The 23,104-nt window shown below is 38.4% G+C and overlaps 1 protein-coding gene across 1 annotated transcript in view; it reads left to right on the forward strand.

Annotated features, from left to right (window-relative positions):
- The window catches only part of LOC126177895 (syntenin-1-like), a 39,788-nt gene extending 17,969 nt beyond the window's left edge, over window positions 1-21,819 (forward strand). Inside the window, exons 5-7 of the mRNA XM_049924490.1 lie at window positions 1,616-1,851; window positions 12,843-13,106; window positions 20,402-21,819. Coding sequence (XP_049780447.1) covers window positions 1,616-1,851; window positions 12,843-13,106; window positions 20,402-20,456 — 555 coding nt within the window. The 3' untranslated portion in view covers window positions 20,457-21,819. The remainder of the gene's footprint in view (window positions 1-1,615; window positions 1,852-12,842; window positions 13,107-20,401) is intronic.
- Window positions 21,820-23,104: the final 1,285 nt, after the last annotated feature.

Consider the following 23,104-nt stretch of genomic DNA (forward strand, 5'->3'; position numbering starts at 1 on the left):
ATTGTAATTATTTGAGCTGCTAGTAAAGGATAGCATGTGAAGAAAAGCGAACTTTTATTGTGACTGTAATATGTTGGTGTCACTGAATCAGAGGAAGTGGTAATTATTCTGTTATTGCATTTATTTTAAGCCCCAGAACACACAGTTGTTGAACATTACCTCAGACCAACATATTGTCCTCAAATATATGTGTAAATGTTTGATATTGTCTGACTAATTTTGAGTTTAAATGGGAAACTGAACACATGAACAATCAAACAGAACTGTCCACCTCGTGGACACCTAGAATACGTTTGCTGAGTATGCTTTACATCTTGCATCAAGAAACTGGAGTGTCTGCTGTACTTCATAGGCCAATTTGGATTCTGCCACCAAGCACTGGTTAGTTTCCCTAAACACCAGAGACAGAATCTTGCTCTCTAACATATCCTCCTGTCTTGATACTCTCCTTGACTAAACCTTCGTTAAACAATCCCCCTGGCAGAATTTCGTTATTTATTCAATTATTTATTTATTTTTGCAATCATTCTGTCGCTTCTCTCATCTTGGAACTAAAGCTAGCACAGTGCTTATTAATGTCCCCTACTACCTCACTCTGGCATCTTACTCATCATCTTAGCCTCTCCTTGTTGTTCCCCGAAACCTAGAATCTGAGTGAATTCTGCTATAACACCCTCAACACCCAACCAAAACTTCTTTATCCCCTGAAGAATGAACGTAATAGATTCCAAAAACTGGGATGGGTATTTCATACTTGGTTTCTGTTGATAGTACGTATTAGAAATGGTGCTTTCTGAAGGTGATTAGTGCCAGGTAGTCTATGTTCTTGTAATTTTTAATTGTATTTTAATAATTTTTTTATGTCATTACATGCAGCTATAAGTGGCATTGACTATATTTCAAGAATATAAAACTTCATTTTCTTAAACCAGACATAAAGCTTTGTTTTTCAGACTTTCAAGTTTAAGATGAATGTAGTTCTGTGCATTGTACACTGTATTAAAACATACCATGAGTGTTACCAGTCACTATTAATTGCATCCTTTTAATATGAGACCTGTAAGATTCTTACTCACCAGATAGTGGAAATACTGAGTCGCAGAAAGGCACAACAAAAATACTGTCAGAATTTTAGCTTTCGGCCGACAAGGACTTTGTCAAAAATAGACTGCCCCCCCCCCCTCTCTCTCTCTCTCTCTCCTCTCTCTCTCACACACACACACACACACACACACACACACACACACGCGCGCGCGACCACAGTCTCTGGCAGCTTGTGTGTGTGTGTGTGTGTGTGTGTGTGTGTGTGTGTGTGTGCGCGTGCGTGCGTGCATGCATGGGTGTGCGTGGTGCATGTTTATTTTTGACAAAGGCGTACTTAGCCAAAGCTAATGTTCAGTCAGTCTTTTTGTTCTGCCTTTCTGCAACTCAGCATCTCCACAATATGGTGAGTGGCTACTATTCTTTTCATTATATTGTTACATTCCATCCTGGATTTTCCATTGTTTGATTAAATCAGATTCCATAATGTAAAGTGCAATACTTAATCTCATTTTGTCTAGCTTTAATTTTATTTTGTGCAGCAGATTCTAGATTTCCTTTTTCTATCCTACAGCTTACATTGTGCAAGGATTCAGCAGGAAAAGTGGGAGTCCGTGTTAAGGCAATTGATAAAGGAGTTTTTGTGTGCCTAGTAACGAAAGGCTCTCCTGCAGCACTTGCTGGACTTAGATTTGGTGATCAGATTTTGCAGATAAATGGTACAATTGTTGCAGGATTTTCAATGGATCAAGTCCATGATCTGTTCCGTAAAAGTCCAGTTAATGGCATATCTGTTGTTGTAAGAGATAGGTAAGTGTGTAATGCATTATTTTACAAAAAGTCTTCTTCTTTAATGTATACTGACTTTTGACATGTATCAGCAGGACTGTCTCCACTTAAGTGTGTTCTAAGCATCTCCATTAATCTTTTTCCATTTTCATGTTGTGCAGCATTACAACTCATCTTCTTCCTGCTCCTCTCTCCTGTACAAACTTATCCTCTTGCTGACAATTTCTTCCCAGTCTAGATTTCCTCAGTCTGATAATTTTCACTGGTTTTTGTTTCTCTCTTTATTATTAGAAGTCCTTCATTTGTCATTGTCACTCCATTCAAGTTTTAGAATTTTTTGTGTAAGACCACATATCAAAACCATCCACATGTTTTCCTTTTTATTTTTTAGTTTGCTGCTATAGAATACTACACTCCAAGCAAAACATGGGATGAAATTTATCTCTTAATTCCCTCATAATTCTGTTTGCCGCCGGCTGTTCTGCACTTGTCCTCATTCCACACTCCTTTTCTCCCATTTTTACGATCCTCTCCATCGTAAATTGTATTTCTTGCTTTTAGCCAATATTGCTTGATCATCTGCATACTTAATTATCTTTATCCTTCCTCCTTTACTGTCATGCCTCTGTCAATCCTATTTGTACACTGTTTCTTATGGTTTCCTTTCCTTGTGATAAGTGTACAGAACTGTTGCACTTACATCCACATTTGTACGATTTCTTTGCAATTCACAATTAAGTGTCTAGCAGAGGGTTCATTGCACAACCTGAAAGCTATTTCTCGAGCATTCTCCTCTCGAATGGTGTGCGGGAAAAACAAACACTTACATTTTTGCCTGTGTGCTCTGATTTCTCTTATTTTGTTATGATTATTATTTCTCTGTATATAGGTGGCTGCCAATAAAATATTTTCGCATTTGGAGGAGAAAGTTGATAATTGAAATTTCATGAGAAGACCATACCACAATGAAAAATGCAAATGTTTTAATGATTTCCACCCCAATTCAAGTATCATATCTGTGGCACACTCTCCCCTATTTTGCAATAACAAAAAATGAGCTGCCCTTCTCAGAACTTTTTTGACTTGTCCTGTCAATCCTATCTGATGCGGATCCCGCACCATGCAAGAGTATTCCATAAGAGATTGGATAATAGGGTGTATATGACCCAAGACAACTGGGAGATCCAGGAAAGACCTGGGAATTTTTTCATCTGGGCGAAAACCGGGAAAAACGTGGTAATTTTTTAGAATTCTGGGAATTTTTCATTGTTTTAGTTTTCAGTTAATTTTTTATAAATTTGGCTGGTAAGAACCAATACTCTAGCAATGTCTATTTCTGTATCCCGCTACTGCAGAATAATACTGCAGCAACAAAACATGAACGAGAGAATAAAACTTAATTTGCAAAGGATGTGCACCACATAAATACACATAGAGCTCATACAAGTGTCCGCCAACAGCAAAATGTGTGAAAGGCTTTAGGAAGACTATGCTATGCTCCTTAACAACAAATTACCTCCGATGAGCGTTATGTCACACAACTGTTTACATTAGATTCATTTGAGCAGTTATGAGCGGGCTCATGTGCATCTGCAGTTGAGTCGCGTATGAGTAGTACCTTCTCCTGCTTCTGGCTACAGAAATGTCTCTGTTGGCTGTGTAAGCAGCAAACCAGGGTATCTGAACTGGGCGGCAATTTCAGGGCGGGGTGGGGGGCAAATTCATATACTTGAGGAAAAAAATAGTGCCTAGCATCTAGTGCATGTTGGTTTATTGATTATTTAGATGGTTTCGAAATGCATCCCTATTGGTTTTTGAACACATTCCAAGTTGATTTCTGAATGAATTATAAATTGATATTTGAATGCGAGCGTAGTGTACGTGATGTCTCTGCCAGGGAAATGCATCTAGAAACAAACTTTCCTGCCGACAAAAAGGGGCGGGGCTATACAAGCGGAGCGGAAAAAAGCCGAATGGGTGAATGTCAACTGCTGTTTGTGTATGTGATTGATTGGGTATACAAATGATCAGTGTTGTTATAATTATTAGCTAAGTCCATAGATTCAGACTACCAGAGTGGAAATAAACAACTAACAGGAATAACGGGTAAGAAAGATCACGTATTATCTTCCCGTTGTATGCAAGAAAATGAAATTTTGACAGAAAATTTTTGACCAGATCGCTACCTAGAAAGGGAAGTTGTACAGTCCCTTGCTAGCAGCCACATAAGTTCTATTCTGGGAGTAGCACGGAAAACGCATTCTATGAACACATAATAACTTCTAACTGGAGAATAATTGCTGGATAACTAAATCGGTGATTCTGTCAGGTTGGTTGGTTTGTGGGATTGAAGGGACCAGACTGCGACGGTCATTGGTCCCATTCTGTCAGGGTTAGTAGAGTTAACCGGAGAATGAGTTTTGTCAGTGATAGGAATAGTTACAGAATTAGTGATAAGAAGATTGTTTGTTAGAACAAGGAAGGAGAAGAAACGGGGACATCACACAAATTATGGAAGAATATGACGATTCCACATTTATACAAAAATTTCATACTACTACTTTTCAATCTCATGCTTGAGAACCTGGAGCATATGAATGAAATCTGAAACTATTTCCTAACATAAACCTTTTTGCTTGTAATAGGCCAAATAGGCATTTCATATTGGTACTTCGCAAATTATATTCTGTCGTATTATAAAAATGACCATTATTACCAAAACAGTCTCACTTTTTTGGTGTGGGTTACAATTGCTGCAATATTAGAAAGGCCTATTTTCTTTTATCTAGTAGACAGTGACAGAATAGACGTAATCAAATTGAGAAACCACACCAGTCTTGGGTACTATTTGTATTAACAGCTTTTACAGTATTAGACAACGACATTTCGATTTTTCATGTAGCAAAACATTAGATTAATTTTGATGAGGTAATAGATTGTTTCGCAGCATGGAAAGCATGCCATGCAAAGCTATAGCAAGATTAGATAGAAAAAAATGCTAGGAGCTAATGACTGAATAAATGTGTTTCTTGTCTCTTGTCTATACTGGTTTTGTGTATAAATACGAGAGAAGGAAAGTTGCTACTCACCATATAGCGGAGATGCTGAGTCTCAATAGGCACAATAAAAAGATTCACACAATCATAGCTTTCAGCCATTAAGGCCCTTGTCAGCAGTACACACACACACACACACACACACACACGCACACACGCAAGCGCAACTTGCACACACGTCTTCTCTCCTTCTCCCGGTCCCTACGGTGGAAACACTTTTTCGCCACCAATCCTACCAATCAGACTCAACCAAAGACCAATATTGAACCTTGCCTAAATCAGTTCACTCCTCCATCCAACCATGATCTACCCCCACTGCCTCCAAACCACCCCCTGTTAACTATCCAGAATTTCTTATTCTTGAACCTTACCTCACCATGATTCCCCAAATCCCTCAACATGCATACTAACCTTACATCCCCAGAAAGAATCACAGGCCACCATCTAAAAACTGATTCTGATCTTATAATCCTACCTACAGACAAAGGCTCCACCACTGTTGTTTTGAACTGCAAGGATTACGTGGCAGAAGGACTCAGTCAGCTGTCAGATACTTCCACCTACAAACCATGCCACAGTGATCCCATTCCAGCAATCCAGCAGGATCTCCAGTCACTGCTCAAATCCTTAGGCCCGTCCCAGAACCTCTCCCCAGAGTCCATCTCTCTACTTACCCCTACCACTCCCCTCACTCCCACCTTCTACATGCTTCCTAAAGTCCATAAACCCAACCACCCAGGACACCCCATTGTGGCCGGTTACTGTGCTCCCACTGAGAAAATCCCTGCTCCCGTAGACCAACCCGGAACCTATCCTCCTATATAAAAGATGCCAACCATTTCCTCGACTGACTCTCCACAGTTCCTTTCCCTTTAGCACATGGTGCCCTGCTCATCGCTATTGATGCCACCTCCCTGTACACTTAACATTCCTAATGCCCATGGCCTTACTGCTATCGAACTCTACCTTTCCAGACGCCCTATGGATTCCAAACCAACAACCTCCTTCCTATTCCCCATGACCAATTATATCCTCACCCACAATTACTTCTCCTTTGAAGGCATTACCTACAAACAAATCCTTGGTACAGCTGTGGGCACCCACATGGCACCATCATATGCTAACCTATTCATGGGCCATCTAGAGGAATCCTTCCTAAAAACCCAGGATCCTGAACCCCTCACCTGGTTCTGATTAATTGATGACATCTTTGCTATCTGGATTGAAGGTGAGGACACATTATTCACATTCCTCCAGAACCTCAACAACTTCTCCTCCATTTGCTTCACTTGGTCCTACTCAACCCAACAAGCCACCTTCCTAGATGTTGACCTCCACCTCAGAGAAGACTACATAAATACCTTCGTCCATATCAAACCTACTAACCACCAGCAATACCTCCACTTCGACTGCTGCCACCCGTTCCATACCAAGAAGTACCTTCCGTACAGCCTAGTCACCCATGGTCGTCGCATCTGCAGTGACGAGCACTCCTTCTCTAAATATACCAAGGGTCTCACTGAAGCCTTCATTGACCGTAATTATCCTCCCATCCTCATACAAAAACAAATCTCCCGTGCCTTATCTTTCCAGTTTCCCACCACCTGCCAAAGTCCCATAGTCCGCCAGGGTTTCGATTACCTCTCGTCATGCCCAAAAAAGAGAAATATCCTACCCACTATCTTTCCCACCCTTCCTACTGTGGTATTCCACCGTCCACCGAACCTACACAATATACTCATCCATGCTTACAACCCCTGCTCCCAATCCCTTACCTCATGGCTCATACCCCTGTAATAGACATAGATGCAAGACCTGTCCCATACATCCTCCTACCATCACCCACTCCAGTCCGGTCACTAACATCATCTATCCCATCAAAGGTAGGGCTACCTCTGAAACCAGTCATGTGATTTACAAGCTGAGCTACAACCACTGTGCTGCATTCTATGTAGGCATGACAACCAACAAGCTCTCTGTCCGCATGAATGGCCACCGACAAACTGTGGCCAAAAAACAAGTGGACCACCCTGTTGCTGAACACACTGCCAAACATGATACCCCTCATCTCAATGATTGCTTCACAGTCTGTGCCATATGGATCCTTCCCACCAACACCAGCTTTTCTGAAATGCGCAGGTCGGAATTTTCCCTGCAATATATCCTACGTTCCTGTAACCCTCCTGGCCTCAACCTTCGTTAGTCACTGTCCTCACCCATCCAGCCCCCTCCCTGTCCCCATTCCATCACTACACAGCCGTCATTTCACCGCCACACCCAGTCTTTTAATTTATTTTTATTTTTATTTCTCTCCTTTCCGCTACTTACCCCCTCCCCGCTCCACACCTTCTCTCCTGCCCTCCGTGTGAACTGCAACACTTTACTGTCCGCCACTCCCACCATACTATCCCTCCCCCCCTCCCCGCCCCAGCCTCCACCTTACCCCACCCGGTCGCCACTCCCATCATTCACTGGTGCTGCTGCTTGCAGTGTAGTTGCAGCTCTCTGAGACTGCAGACATGTGTGCAGGTTGCGCGCGCGCGCGCCCGTGTGTGTGTGTGTGTGTGTGTGTGTGTGTGTGTGTGTGTGTGAGCGCGGGGCCTTAATGGCCGAGAGCTATGATTGTGTGAATCTTTTTATTTTGCCTATTGCGACTCAGCATCTCCACTATATGTTGAGTAGCAACTTTCCTTCTCTCATATTGTTACATTCCATGCTGGATTTTCCATTTTCTGGTTTTATGTACCCTATGTTTAATTTTATGTCACACCAAACAGGAAGTTATTAGCTAATAGGCAATAAACAGTCCAAATTTTCTGAAGCGTTGTTGCTCTTCTGGTTACAAATAACCCCATCTGATATTAATTGCAAGGGTTTTTTTAAAAAAATAAGAGGGGCAGGATGTCAAACTGACCAACTGGGAGCAGGAGAGATGCCACAGGACGTTTTAATTTCCGCTATCCTGAATATAGTTTGATGGTATCCATTAGGGGGCAAAAAAAAAAAAAAAAAAAAAAAAAAAAAAAAAAAAAAAAAAAAAAAATTAATTGAGTTCCACAGTGCGAAATACAGTGACGTGGTAGAAGAATGCTGTGTGAAGAGGCGTGGCACTGCACTTTGGCACACTTAAGACCAAACAACACTTCTTACACATCCTCAAAGTTATATGTTTTATGCATCAGACTCTTCAGAAAGATATGTGCTACAAAATGAACATATTTTTGAAAAGTCTTTTTTCTTTTTTTATAATTTTTGACCTCCTATCCTAAACACTCTAGGGACGCGGGCGGAGGGGTGGGACGCCCTTCATCTAGTATTGCCCCGGTTGAAATAGAGCAGGGACTGTTGCGCAGAGCAGTCTGAGTTATAGTGGGGGGGGGGGATAGTCTCCACATGATCCGTGTTTACATGTAGTGATTTTTCTGTTCCCTCTTCATTTACTGCTCACATCAATTGAAAAAAAAGTGATTTCTGTGACTGGGAGCTATCAAGATGAATTAAAATACATTCACATAATTACAGATGGCTAAAATATGTTATTAGTTTCAGATTTTATTTTATTTACACCTTTCTGACAATCAAACCTTAATCACCTTGCAGAACAAAGAAGTTATTTTTGTCACTTTGCTAAAGAAATTCGACTTTTATTTATCTTTTCTGCTGAGGCAGCCAGTTTATTTGAAATGAAGTGTTTATTTCCACACTATTGGCTAGTCTCGACTGTTCAGTGCATTTCAAGTGCACGTTTTCATCTTCTAGCGCATATGGCATTATGCCATAATAAAGAACCAAACATGAGATAATACCAAGAAAATTTACATCCCGAGACCCACACTGAAAAGCATAATATCTGTCAAAAGCCTACTTTGTTGGGGATCTGGATACACAAATATGCACTTTAAGGCGAATTATTTATTTCAGTATGGGTCACGAAATTCCGATACTCTTGGAGTACCCTCTGATGTCTTATTTCTTTTATGACATAACTTTAGATATTTTAATATTTTACACATAGGAACATATGGGCTTCCTACGTCATCGTAGCTGCACAAGCATGGTGGCGCCTATTATCTTGCGCTCTCTGGCAACTGCTGGAACAAATCTTTTTCTAACAGATCGTGGGAAAATATTGCAAATTGTGGTTTGAAAAGCGTTATTTTTGAAGTAAATTTCCTTTAACGTGAAATGAACTATATGCGAGAATGTACGATGAATTTCTTAAATCGCAGAGCGTTTGACTCTCATTTAAAAGTCAACTCTTTGATGACAAGCCATTCAGAAGAATTTCGAACCCAGAAGATCAGAGATTTATGTCGGTATTAAATATTTTACTGGCACATTTGTGTGATGTATCTTAAAGTGTAAAACACCCAAAAAAGCTCAACATTATATGTGAAAGCTTAGCTTCTCTTGTAGCTTATTAGTCTTAGAGAAAAATATTATATATGAAAGCTTTGCTTTCTTGTAGCAACACTATGTATATTAATTTAAACCATTGACTTTTCCTATTTGTATGTTTGTGCTACTCAACAGTTGCTATTGACTGACTACATCACTTGTCCTATGCTCTGAATATCTGCTGTTATCGGCTGGCGAGATATCGTGACATGAGCTATGACTGGCTTACGAAAGCGGATCGCAAACTCTTTCAATGCTTGGGAAAGTAACATGTGGTATTCAGTGGAATGCGAATTTATACTTTTGTAATGTGAAAATATGCAGCGTACATGTTGCTGCATATCAAAGAACATTCCAAAAAAAATTTTTTTATTTTCACCTGTGTTGCGTTTTCTAAGGTGCCGGGAAGTTGTAAGCCAATGTATAAAACCATAACCATTCAAATGATTGACAGATTTTACAGTTCCGAGGGAAAGTATGCTGTCACTTAACATGGAAAAAGTGTATTTTCACCTGGGAGAAAGTGTATTTTTAACCGGGAGACCCGGGAATTTTTTTTCCTTGTCCACGTGTACACCCTGGATAAGCATAGCATAGGCAGTCCCTTTAGTAGACCTATTGCATTTTCCAAGTGTTCTGACAATAAATCACAGTCTTTGGTTCTCTTTGTCCATAATATTATCTATGTTATCATTCCAAGTTAAGTTACTCGTAATTGCAATCCCTAAGTATTTAGTTGAATTCACGTCCTTCAGAATTGTGTAATCTATTTTGTAACAGAAATGTAGCAGATTTCTTTTAGTATTCATGTGGATAACTTCACAATTTTTGTTATTTAGAGTTAGTTGCCTCTTTTCACACCATTCGGATAACTTGTCTAAATCATTGTGCAATTGGTTTTAATTATCTGGTAACTTTATAAGATGATAAATGACAGCATCACATGCAAACAGTCGAAGAAGGCCACTCAGATTCTCTCCTAAATTGTTTATGTAGATCAGGAATGCAGAGGCCTATAACACTTCCATGGGGAATGTCAGATATTACTTCTGTTTTACTCGATGACTTTCCATCAGTTACTGCTGTGACCTTTCTGACGGGAACTCACAAATCCAGTCTCAGACTGAGACGATACATAGGCACACAATTTGATTATAAGTCGCTTGTGAGGAATGGTGTTAGAAGTCTTCTGGAAATTTAAAAATGTGGAATCAATTTGACATACCCTGTTCGTAGCACTCATTTCTTCATGAGATTAAATAGCTAGTTGTGTTTCACAAGAATGATTTTTTTCTGAATGCATGTTGGCTATTTGCTAATAAATCATTTCCATTAAGGTAATTCATAATGTTCGAACACAGTATATTGTGCAGTGGCGGGTAGGAATTATTCAGTTCGGTTATTTAGTTTTTAAGTTGAAATGTAGTTATTGTTTGGTAGTCTTATGCAGTTTTTGGATACCACAGCCTTTTCAGGGGCTGAAAAACTTTTCTTGTGAACAGCCAGATAGTGATGGAGAAGGTGCTGTTCCTGAAGGTCCACTACTAAGCTCACTGAAACTGAAATAAAATGTTCTAACTCAGAATAATGCAAAGAAGTCTGGAACTTTGACAAATAAAAATGTGCTGCCGTTTAACTGATATTTATTTGTGTCAGATCAGTATATTTGTGTCTAAATTTCACATGCACAAGTATCCATTTTGAATAATTTCTTGTCACCCAGAGCACTTAACACATTTTAGAGATGATTTCTGTGCTGTGTTAGTAATTAGGTAAAGTTAATTGCTCACCTTAAAAGTAGAGAATGATCTCAGATGCTTGCCACGTGGTTTTCTATATTACAGCAGGTAGCACACAAAACAGTACACAAAGAATGAAACATGGGCTTTCCAAATAAATCATTAATTGAATTAAGTTTACTTTTACATGATTTCAGAAGCTAGAAGCACTATAGCATTTGACCGAAACACAAGAATGCAAGTCATCTTTAACAGAATTTGGGGCTTAAGTGGCCACTGTGGCATACAAAATCACAGCACAATCTGTAGGGGAACTTGGCATATTTCCAGGTGACTGAAAACAATAGAATAATCTCCCAGGTGCAGACACTTCGTTCTTTATATATGCTTGATGTGAACAGTGAAGGAAACATTTACTCCAAAACTCCTTCCACCGTCAGCAGCAACACTCAGCTGGCACCCTTTATGTCTACAATATTATTTATTTTATTGTTAGTTGTTGAGGGCTAACTTCATTGTGTTGTATAAAATCCTTAACCAGATAACTCTCAAATTTTGAACCGAGGGTAGTTGTTGCCTCTGAACCATCTGTTTTTAATTTCTGTACCTTCGTAAAATTACCATATTGTCTTCAAACTTGGTGCCACTTAATAGTGAGCTTCCATGTGTTATGTATAGTTGTAGTTTCCATTTTCTGCACTATATTTTGATGACCAACCCAGCCAACTTCATGTGCTGTGACTTTTGGTATTGTGTGTACTTGCTGACTGGATTCCAATCAGATGTTGCTGGTATCACACCCCCTAGTTACAGCAGAGTTCGATTCCCGACATCCATGGTGCCCTTTGATGGTCTTTTGTTTCACCGACACTGTAAAATGCAAATTCCGTCAGCATTTTCCAACTCTGAGGATGGATGTGATGGTCGGTGAGATATTTTAATGAATTGAGTGCCATACTCCAAGCTTAATTACTACATGTAATCAATATTGTGCTAGTATCTTGGCTTTGTAGCTTAATAATAAAGATCAGTTAATCAAATTCATTCTACAAAATTTAAGTACAAAGTAAAAGAAGTAGCTTCATGAATACTTCTACCATACATTTTTATGATAAACTGAATCTAATTGCAGAAGGAAGTATCTGTACTTAATATTATGCACTTTTAAAATTTTAAAAAATGCAAACATTATCTGAAAAAGTTTTGAAACAGTATTTAAACATTTAATTTTATATAAGTGTATGGCACAGTCTCTTTGTTAGCTGCTCAAGGCATATGTTGTCTTAATGTTGGCCTTTGTATATGAGCACATGGTGAAGAAGTGAGTATGTTAAAGAGTAACTTTTCTGCTTTTACACAATATGTTTCAAAATCCTATTGCTGATAGTTGTCAATGATTTATGACATGAGTCTGTAATTTAGAGGATTATGCCTATTTCCTTTCTTGATCACTGGTGGTACCTGTGCGACTTTCCAGTATTTAGGTACAGATGTTTCAATGATCAAGTGGTTGTATATGACTGCAAAGTATGGAACTGTTGAATCAGATACTCTGAAAGGAACCGATCTTGTATATAATCTGGGCTGGTGGTCTTTCCTCTATTAAGTCATTTAATCTGCTTTGCTATACCGAGGATATCGGCACCTGTTACTCTTGTTGGCAGTTGGTCTTGATTCAAATTCTGGAATATTTACTTCATCTTTTTTGGTAAAAGAATTTTGGAACATACGCATTGATATGTACAGTTACTTTATTAGTCTTCTGTCCTTCCAGTGTACTGCCTGCATAAAAAAAGTATTGTAATTATATTGTTTACAGGCCATTTGAGCGAACAGTTACTTTGCACAAGGACAGTGTTGGTCGAATTGGATTTCAGTTTAAAAATGGAAAGATCATCGCCATTGTGAAAGATTCATCTGCTGCACGCAATGGACTGCTTATAGAACATTATCTACTGGAAGTCAATGGACAGAACGTTGTTGGGCTGAAAGATAAAGAAATAACTAACTTAATTGATGAAGGTGGCCAAGTTGTTACTGTTACAATAATGCCAGCCTTTGTATATGAGCACATGGTGAAGAAGTGAGTATGTTAAAGAGTAACTTTTCTGCTTTTACTATTTGTTGTTTTGATGTCACATTTACATTATTGCTATTATTATTATTATTATTATTATTATTATTATTATTATTATTATTATTATTATTATTCTTTTCTAGTGATGTAGATAGAAACGTATTTCCATTGTTACTGAATTGCAATAGGTTCAAAGAACCATGCACTTAAGATGAGCTCCACGTGGAACTTGTTTCTCACCTCACACAACTTTGCTTATCCCTAGTTATTGAATTCACAGTCTCAACAGCTTGAAGTCTTTGCTCTTGAAGAGCAACAGGCTCTAGTGGGACAAACAAAGTAGTTTTACTTCCTACCCATAGGTAAAAATAACATGGTTTAAGGCCTGTTGACCTAAAAGGCCACCATTGGTAAAAGTTATTTTGTTCTGTGCCCCTCCCAGTCAACCTCCTGTAATGGTGGTGGTCTCATAATTTTATGCCTCAGTGTTAACCTTTTCACTTGTCCGTCATCAGGAGCATGCTGCTTGTATGAGGCCCACTACATAAAACCTGTTTTCCAGACACGCAGTTGCTTTGTGAATTAAATAGTCCACTCCTACAGCATAATTATTTTACGAAATTCCTTGTTTGACAGTGTCTCTCACTCTCTCTCTCTCTCTCACTCACTCCCCCCCCCCCCCCCCCCTCCCCAGCTTTCTGTCATTGAATACAACATAGTCAATAAAATTGACAGAATGAAATGTGCATTTTTCACCCATGAAATTCTCATCGAAGAACAAAAATAGTTTAGAAAGGCAATTTTACAATATGAAGATTCACTTCCTCTCCTTTGTAGGAAAACTGATGTGTTTGCCCAGCACATTTTTGACAGGTTGACATTTAATTTTTTCTGACTTCCAATTTCCAGGCTCTCCTTGAACTTGGAAAATAACACATAGGAGGGTGCCCTCCTTTAGTTAGTTACTGTTGGGTCTTTGTCAACAAGAAAATTTAAAGAAACACTGTAAATTATTGTTTTTTTTAAAAAAAGGCATTTTCACTGGGATCTAGAATGTTACAGTTTCGTTTTGATATGATTATTTGTAGATTATAAAACAGTTCATGCCTCGTTTTTCATATAAATAAGTGATTATCTACAGTTTTTTCCATTTGTATTTGTCGTCCATGTTTCCTCTCTTCTGGTCACAAGCTGGAGGTCGCACTACCACTTCATTTATGAAAGATACATAGGCGTTAAGGTTTCAAACTTCTTTCTTCGCAACTTTTGTATTGTTAGCCCTCGTCGTTGTGGCACACTATTGGTCTTCTGTCACTAGTCAGAGGTATTTGATTGAAAACTGTGATTTAAAGACTTAATTACTGTTGAGATCACTATGTTTAACATCCTGTTTGGTTTTTATATGGACATGTTGCCAACCTAATGGAAAAAAAAGAAAATTTGAGTTTTGGTTTAAATGTCTTGTGGTGGGGTTCATGGACAAATGAGTGGTAAGAGGTTGTGTGGTATTAACTTTCAACCCCCCTCTGACAACTATTACATTCATATTCCGCATTCTAAAACGCACATTGAATGACCACCAACATCCCCCTCCTCTCCCTTCCCCCCCCCCCTCCCCCCCCCCCCACACACACACATCTGTAAACATAACAGAAATGAATAGTAGTTTTTAGCTTATACTTCGGTAGGTTGGCAACATGTATGTAAACAAACCAAATGGGATGAGACCTATAGTGAATTCACAGTAGTTACGTCATTAAATCACAATTTTTGATCAAATATCTACCACTAGTTACAAAGACTAATATTGCGCCATAACAACAAGGACAAATAATATGAACATTTTGAAGAAAAAAGTTCATAACTTGAAAACATACATTTGTTTCATAAATGAAGTTGTAGTGCAATGTCTAGCTTGTGACCAGACATGAGGAAACACAGATACCAACGAAAAATGAGAACTGTAAGTAATTATTTATTTACATAAAAAACAAGATGTGAACGTTTTGTAACACATGTCAAAACTGTATCATTCAGACCCCACTGAAGACGCCTTAAAGTAAACAAAGGCATAATGTATCTGGGAGAAATAAAAGGTGGTTTTTATTTACAAAATAAATATTTCTGTACTTGCTGTGGAAGATGACCAAGCAGACAAACTTGCTTAAGTCATTTTCTTTGATTAGCGTGAGAATCTTCTCTTCATATTTAATTTTGCTACTTATTTTTCATTGATTTTGCTTCTGCAGCACTTTACACAAGTTAATTACAGAAAACCAGCCGTAAGCAGATTATAAATTGATAAGAACTACTTACTGCAGAGTTTCAAAGGAGGCATTAGGCCACTACAGCCCGAAACGGGAAGAGGTGTACAATAGAAGACAAATGGATAACTGAAAATTAAGTAGTGAAGGCAATAGAGAACCAACTAGGCAAAAAGACAAAGCTAGTAGAAAACCTTGGATGACAGGTGAAATATTTCATTTAATTGATAGAAATGGAAAATATAAATATACACAAATGAATGAAAAATGAAACTGGCTGAAATTGCAACTAGGCAAAGCAGTGGAAGCATGCATGATTACTGGAAAAGTAGGTGGCACATGCAGGAAAATCAAACAAACCTTTGGAGAAGAGAGAAGCCCCTGTATGAACATAAAGAGCTCAGATGGCAAGCCAGTGCTACGTAAAGAAGGGAAGACTGAAAGTTGGAAGGAATGTAGAGAAGGGTTACACAGTGGAAATGAATTTGTAGACAGTATTGTGGAAAGGGAAGAGAAAGTAGGTAAATATGAGTTGGAGGAATGATAATGTGAGAAAAATTTGACATAGCAGCAAAAGACTTTCGTTGAACCAAGGCTCCTGGGCATTACCACAGAATTATTGAGATCCTTGGGAGAGCCAGCCATGACAACATTACTCTACCTGGTGTGCAAAGTATGAGACAGGCGAAATACCATTGAAGTACAAAAAGACTATAATTCCAATTCCAGGCCAGTGTTGACAGGTGTGAATACTACCGAACTATCAGTTTAATAAGTCTTGGTTGCAAAATACATACATGGCTTATTTAAAGAAGAATGGAATATCTGATAGAAGACAACCACGAGGAAGATCAGTTTGGGTACCAGAGAAATGTAGGAATGTGCAAGGAAATATTGACCCTACAACTTACAGGATTGGCTGAATAAAGGCAACTCAGTTTATAGCATTTGTAGATTTAGAGAAACTTTTGGCAGTGTTGGGTGGCATACATCTTGAAATTCTCAAGGTAGCAGGAATAAAACACAGTGAGCAAAACATTGTCTACAACTTCCACAGAAATCACACTGCAGTTAAGAGTCAAAGGACAAGAAAGGGAAGCAGTGTAACTGAGAAGAGTAAGATAGGGTTGTAGCCTCTCCCTAATGTTGAGTAAATTGAGCAAACAGTAAAGGAAACTGAGGAGATATTTATAAAAGGAATAAAAATGAGGTTTGCCAATGACTTCGTAATTGAAGTTAGAAGATCAGATAAATGGTGTGGATTGTGTCTTGAATGAGGGTATAAGATTACTGTCAACAAAAGTAAAAAAAGCAAATAAAGTTAGACACTGCTGAGGGAATTAAGTTAAAAAACTAAAAGTTCAAATTACTACATAGATTTTGCTATTTGGCAACAAAATAACTGTTATGGCCAATGTAGAAAGGATGTAAAATGCAGACAGGAAATAGCAAGAAAAATGTGTCTGAAAAAGAGAATTTGTTGACAGTGATTATAAATTTTAAGTGTTAGAAAGCCCTTTCTGATAGTATTTTACATCTTTGAAAGGTTTTCTCCCTTGCTTCCCCCCTCGTCCTCCCCCCCCCCCCCCCCCCCCCATTCTACCTGTCCAATTCTTCCATACATGCTCAGTTTTTAGAAACATTCCTTTTTAAATGTAAGTCACAGTATTAAGAAAGTGGAATAACTGTAACAGCTTCAGACATTTGGAAAAGTCACTGTACTATATGCTCTGTCTGCCGGCATTACGTAGAAACTGGAATATATATACAGTTCCAAAGTATTTTCAGAACAGTAATTATAATGCACACAACTTCACTAAAGTTAAACAGTGTTACGTTGTAAAGAGAATTGTGACAACTGTGTAAGTTAACTATTTTTAATTTAGAAATCTGGTGTTGCTTTTTTCCGAATATGGTTTCAGATTTAAAATCAGTCTTCAGATCTGAAGATTAATCGTTTGAAATTTTGTGATTCCAGACTGTTACATGATAACTCTTTTTAGCATGCAAGTTGAAGTGGTGATATATCTGGTACAGTGAAAAATTGGATAAGTGATCTGTCTTTTTCAGTAACAGGCACCTTGTCTGTAGTGTCTTCTTGTACATCATTGCTAGTCTGAATTGATGCAGGTAAAACTCTTACAGGGTAACTGTTCTAAACTATTATTAGATGACACAAATAGTTCATGGTTCAACAGGTGGATGTCAGTTTCCAGCGGGCGCAACATTTCAGCAAGCAACTATGCTTAAATCATAAAGTGCATTTGTGGACTGACTATGTGGGGCCTGGCTCAGCCATTTTATCTTTCCTAATCCCCCACCATCCCCTTCCCCACCCTTTCCACCAACTGTTGTTCCATGTGCAGGTGGCAGCTCTGCTGTTACACCAACTGCCCCCAAAGTCAGTTCATTGCGTGGTATCACTTTCCTCTTCTCAGTCAGACTAATTGTGTGTTCCCAGGTCTTAATAAGGCTGTAATTGCTGTCCAAATTGATCAGCAGTTCCTTATTGAGATCTTGATAAATTCTTCCTTCCTCCCCCTGTCCCCCTTCCCTCCCTCCACCCCTCCCCCCCACTCCACCCCTCCCTCCCTCCCGATTTAGACCCAAATGCCTGCCTGCCTGCCTGCCTGCCTGCCTCACTCGCTCACTGACCAGCTGCGCTAGTTTTTCGGTTGAGTATCAATGGCATGAACAGCCCAGTCGAGCTGGTCCCACAGATTCTCAGTTGGGTATAAATCTGGGAAGTGTGGTCAGGGGAGTACAGTAAACTCATGCTGTTGCTCTTCAAACCACGCATGTACACAGCGAGCTGTGTGACGTGTTGCATTGTGCTGCTAGTAAATTTCATCATGTCGAGGAAAACTAACTGCATTTGGGGGTGGACATTTTACCCAAGAATGTACAATACTTCTGTTGATTCATTGTGCCTTTCAGAATTGTGGGATGCCATAAAAAACATTCCCCAGACCATAATGCTCCCTCTTGGTTGCAGGAGGTTTGCCTTAATGTTTCACACCATGCATGCTAGCAGCCACCTGTTCGAAGCAGTATAAAATGTGATTCATCTGAAAGGGCCACTTGCTGCCATTCAGTGGACATCCAGACTTCATCCTTTATGAATAGCAGTCAGCAAGAATGCATGAACAAGGCGCCTGCTACAGAGGCCCATACACAGCAACATTTGCTGAACAGTCGTGGAGGAGACACAGTTGGTTGCCCCTTGGTTCATCTGGGTGGTCAGCTGTTTGAAAGTTGCAAATCTATTCCCCTGTACACATCTCCACAGCCATTGTTCTCTCCTGTTGTGAATGGCCCGTGGTAATGCTTCCACCCTTGACCGGAAAGCTTATCATCATATCCTTTTGGACATCGGATGAATCTCTCCTTTTCTGCATTATGACGACAACAGAAATTTGATGTAGAGGTGACCAGCCGTTTTGGACATGTATTGATGTCAACGTACTTTCTTTTTGATGGTGGCTATTGTGACCAGACAGGAGTAGTAGCCACGGGGAGTCGACTTTCACCATTTATCGCCAGCATGTATGTCGAACATTTTGAGGAAGAAGCCCTGGAATCAGCACACTGGAAATGTACAAGTTTCTTACAGTAAGTTCAGGGTGTCTTTGTCAGATGGCAAAATGGATGATACAACCTGAATGACTTTCTCATTCATCTCTGTTCCATACATCAGAACATCAGTTTTAGCATGGAAGTCAAAAGTAGATGTAGTGGTCCCCCTTCCATAAGAAGACACGCACATCAACATGTACTTACATGAGGACAACTGCCACCACCCATTGCAGAGGAATGGTGTGCTCAAAACATTGGTACATAGGGCTTGCGCCCTCACTGACAATGAAAGTCTCAACCAAGAACTGAGTATGGTGTCCGGAAGAATGGCTGCAAGGTTTGGCAGATTCGGAGAGCCATGTGTCCCATACCTGCTTTACAAGTTATGGAAACATAACAGGAATCTCTGGAGGATGTAGCCATTGCATTTATTCCTTTTTGTGATACACTACCTGGAAAGATATGATGAACTCGAGAAACACAAAGTGAAGATGTTTTCCATCTATCAGCAAGCACATGGATACTGCTTTGTTGTGTCAAAAGACGACGTCCGACTATGGAAAACTGGGTCCTTCAGATACCATGCCAATGCAGCAAGACATACATACGTCAGATGGTGCGTGTCGTCGAAGATCGCTGTCAAGAACACCAGCAACATACCGACTGCAGCAGTCGTAACAGATCGGCAGTCATGGATTACAACCATACTAAGGTTCTGATACAGGCATCAAAGTTTTAGGACCATGTTATTAAAGAATTTATTGAGATTCAAGTGAGGGAAACACTGATAAGTCATGACAGTGGCTACATCCATATTAATATCTGTGAAGCTGTAGTTACTATGATTAAGAAGAAGATGGAGATACCCCACTAGGAACTGACTTCGGGGGCAGGTGGAGGAACGGCAGAGGTGTTGGCAGAATGTATACCTGGGTACAAATCTGGAACGGAGCATTGTATTGGCAGGAGGAGATGTTGTATGCTGAAGGACGGGGGAGGAGATAAGTGTTGCACTGGCCATTGGTCAGTACATCCACACACCTGATGGTGGCAATGTGATTCCTGAAATATTATGCCCATTGGACTGTGACATCCAGCCCTTCACCTTTGAACTATTTTGTCATGAAATACTTTGGGAGAATCTGAAAAATCTTATTATTAAATGAATAATCATTCACAAATTTGTATACCAAATTTATTGTTCTTTGTGGATAATGTTCAGTGTATATTTTCCCTACAGCCTTTGGCTTATGCTGTACATCGTATGCGCACATTGTTCTACATATGGTTGTCTTGTATGGAGACAGCTAGTATAATATCCTTTTAATCATTTTTGTGATGAAAAGTCATTTTGTTGTATCAGTGTTTTCTGTCTACATGGTGTAGTGAAAGTATATTTATTGCAGTGATGTCTCTCATTTTCAATTGAACATTTTTGAGTTTCCTGTTTTTGTTTTCCAGGATGTCAACAAGTTTGCTGAAGGGCTCAATGGACCATTCAATTCCAGATGTCTAAATACATGTGACTGTTTTATATTGTGTCTTTTGCCATTATCTCTGTAATATTGTGAAATTCCTTTAGTGTATTTTTGTGTAATATATCAGTGATATCTCTGCATTAATGGGAACTTGTGTTATTGCATGAAAATATATGTATGCCAAGTTAGTTATCTGATTAAAATACATTTGTCCTCATTTGAACTGTTATATATCCTTACATGGATAGCTATTTTTGCTTTGGCAGTGTGTGTTGTTTTTAATGTTTGCTTGTATGATGCAGTTTATAACATGTTGAAAGGAATTTGACTAAGTGTTAAAAGTTTATAAAGGAGTCGTTGAAATATTCAACATAATATATAAACTTGTTCTTAAATAGACATCCAAATATATTTGAAGCGATTGAAGAGATTCACACTTCTTATTGTAGCATTCAGTCTGTGATGGAATGTGCCCAAATTAAAAAGCTCTCTTTAATGCATTTTCATATACGAAATAATTTTAAATTTACTTTGTTTCAAATAAGCTTTATTTATAAATGTATAACTCTTGCCAGTTCTGTTGTGCTTTCATTTTTTGAGAATATTGTCTAATAACTTAATCAAAAGTTGAAGAGTCTTGTTGAGTTTTTTCCAATAATGTCTACTGAAATATCATTTTCTAAAAAGATGATCTATACAGGCTAATTGCTACAGTAAATTTTAGTCTGTCGGAAGTATTGGTGATGTTAACCACATACTTTATGAAAGGCCTGAGCAGATAAGTGAAATTGATAAAGAAGGTAACAATACAATCGGGTTGCAGTGTAGATGTGTACATAATATATTGTTCCAGTAAGTGGGCATTGTTATAGTATATTAAAGACTGAATGTCACTGATCTGGCTTTAGTTAATTTCAGTGCAGAACACAGTATTTCTCTGCAGTCATTGCATTTATAATGGCCTTATTCTTTTTTTTTTTTTTTTTTTTTATTATTTTTATATATATTTTCCTGTTAGACATTCCATGGTCATCATGACATGGAACATTATTGTGTCATAAATAGCCAATTTTAAGTGCTGACTGTGTGCCATTCTGACAATTTAATCAAAGATTCATCTGTACAGGGTACTCGTTAGTTTGCTTAGATATGACATCTGAAAATTTTGCCTTGTTCCAGTGGTATCATTTAATAAATTCTTCTGTTACTTTTTTAAAATTTAATTCACAAAAAATTAGATGAAATAAATGTACTTACTACATTATTTTGTAATACTATACTTTTATGTGATTGTTACGCATTTTGATGCCATATTGTAGCTGTATTTGGAAGCACATGTGTCTTTTGTATTGTGTACTACCCACTTTGTGATAACTTCTCAAAATAAATATAAGAAAAGCATTCTAGGTGTTTTATTTTACACACCATTGTCAACTTTGCCACAAAATATACACAGGAACTTTATTCACATTCCTGGTTATTCCAGTCCATCAAAAAAGTGTTCCGATTTCTTATTGTAGAAGTGTCGTATTGACCCTTTCAGTTTAACATAAGTAGTAATATTCTGATCCAACCATCATAACACCGTGGGACTGTCAAGTAAATAAAAAGAAGTTAACAACAGCTATCCTTTGTATAACAGTATACTTTAATTATTATAAATCTCTTCTGTTTGGCGTCATACCTTCCAGTCCTGCAGCCACACCTCAAAATAGCTAGTTAAGTTATAACTATTTATCTAAAGTATAAAAACCAATCCATCTTTAATTACCTATTTATTCTATATTTTTACATAATTACATACGAACTTAGTTGATCTATCTTATGAGGCCTATCTCCTGCAGTGGTTTGATGATGGCATACCAAAATCATGCCTCATTAAAACTGCGAGTCATGCAGTGTGTCGTACACAGCGTGCGGGGCGTGATCAAGTGCGGTGACGTGATTGGGCAGTCGCATGAGGGCAGGTGTCATTGACTGTTGTCTATATTGCGAATTTTTCGGAGTAAATTAATTAAGATTTAGACTCGGTGATTAGATGTTGTTTTGATATTTACCTATGTTGCCTAGGTAGCTTACCTGCATTTAAAATTCATAGTTCATCATTTTTAGATGTATTCCATTTTTATTTTATATACTTAGTGGGCCCTGATGCAACGACACCTGCATCAAGATACTACTCTTGTCTTGAGCTTAAAGGGGCAGTACATACTATTTTTTACCTTTTAGAAGATTTCTTTGTTTTATTTTCTTTAATTTAAGCTTTGTTTCATGCTTTTTAAAGTTTATATTTTATTTGTGGACACTATATGATCGACAATCTAATAGTGTAATCATATGAGACCGATTTTCCCGTGATCCATTTCTGCCTTGAAGGAACACTTGAAACCAAGACAAGTCTTCTGCTCATCTTTCCCTCATAATTTGTACTGCTGGATCATTTTTCTACACAGCTGATGAACTGGCAACTGAATACAACTACCGTTGTCGATAACAGTGGTTAATTCAAGAATGGGTTCGTCCATAACACATAAAGTGAAAGAGGTTATCATTGTATATTATCATTGTCACTTATGCAATTCATGCTTTTCTTTTTTTTAATTCACACATATATTTATTGACTATGTTTTAGTATACAATTAGCTAATTTAGGCAACATAAACAATAAGCAGTGGTGATAATTCCA

This window comes from Schistocerca cancellata, chromosome 1, assembly GCF_023864275.1.
Source record: "Schistocerca cancellata isolate TAMUIC-IGC-003103 chromosome 1, iqSchCanc2.1, whole genome shotgun sequence".
NCBI lineage: Eukaryota > Metazoa > Arthropoda > Insecta > Orthoptera > Acrididae > Schistocerca > Schistocerca cancellata.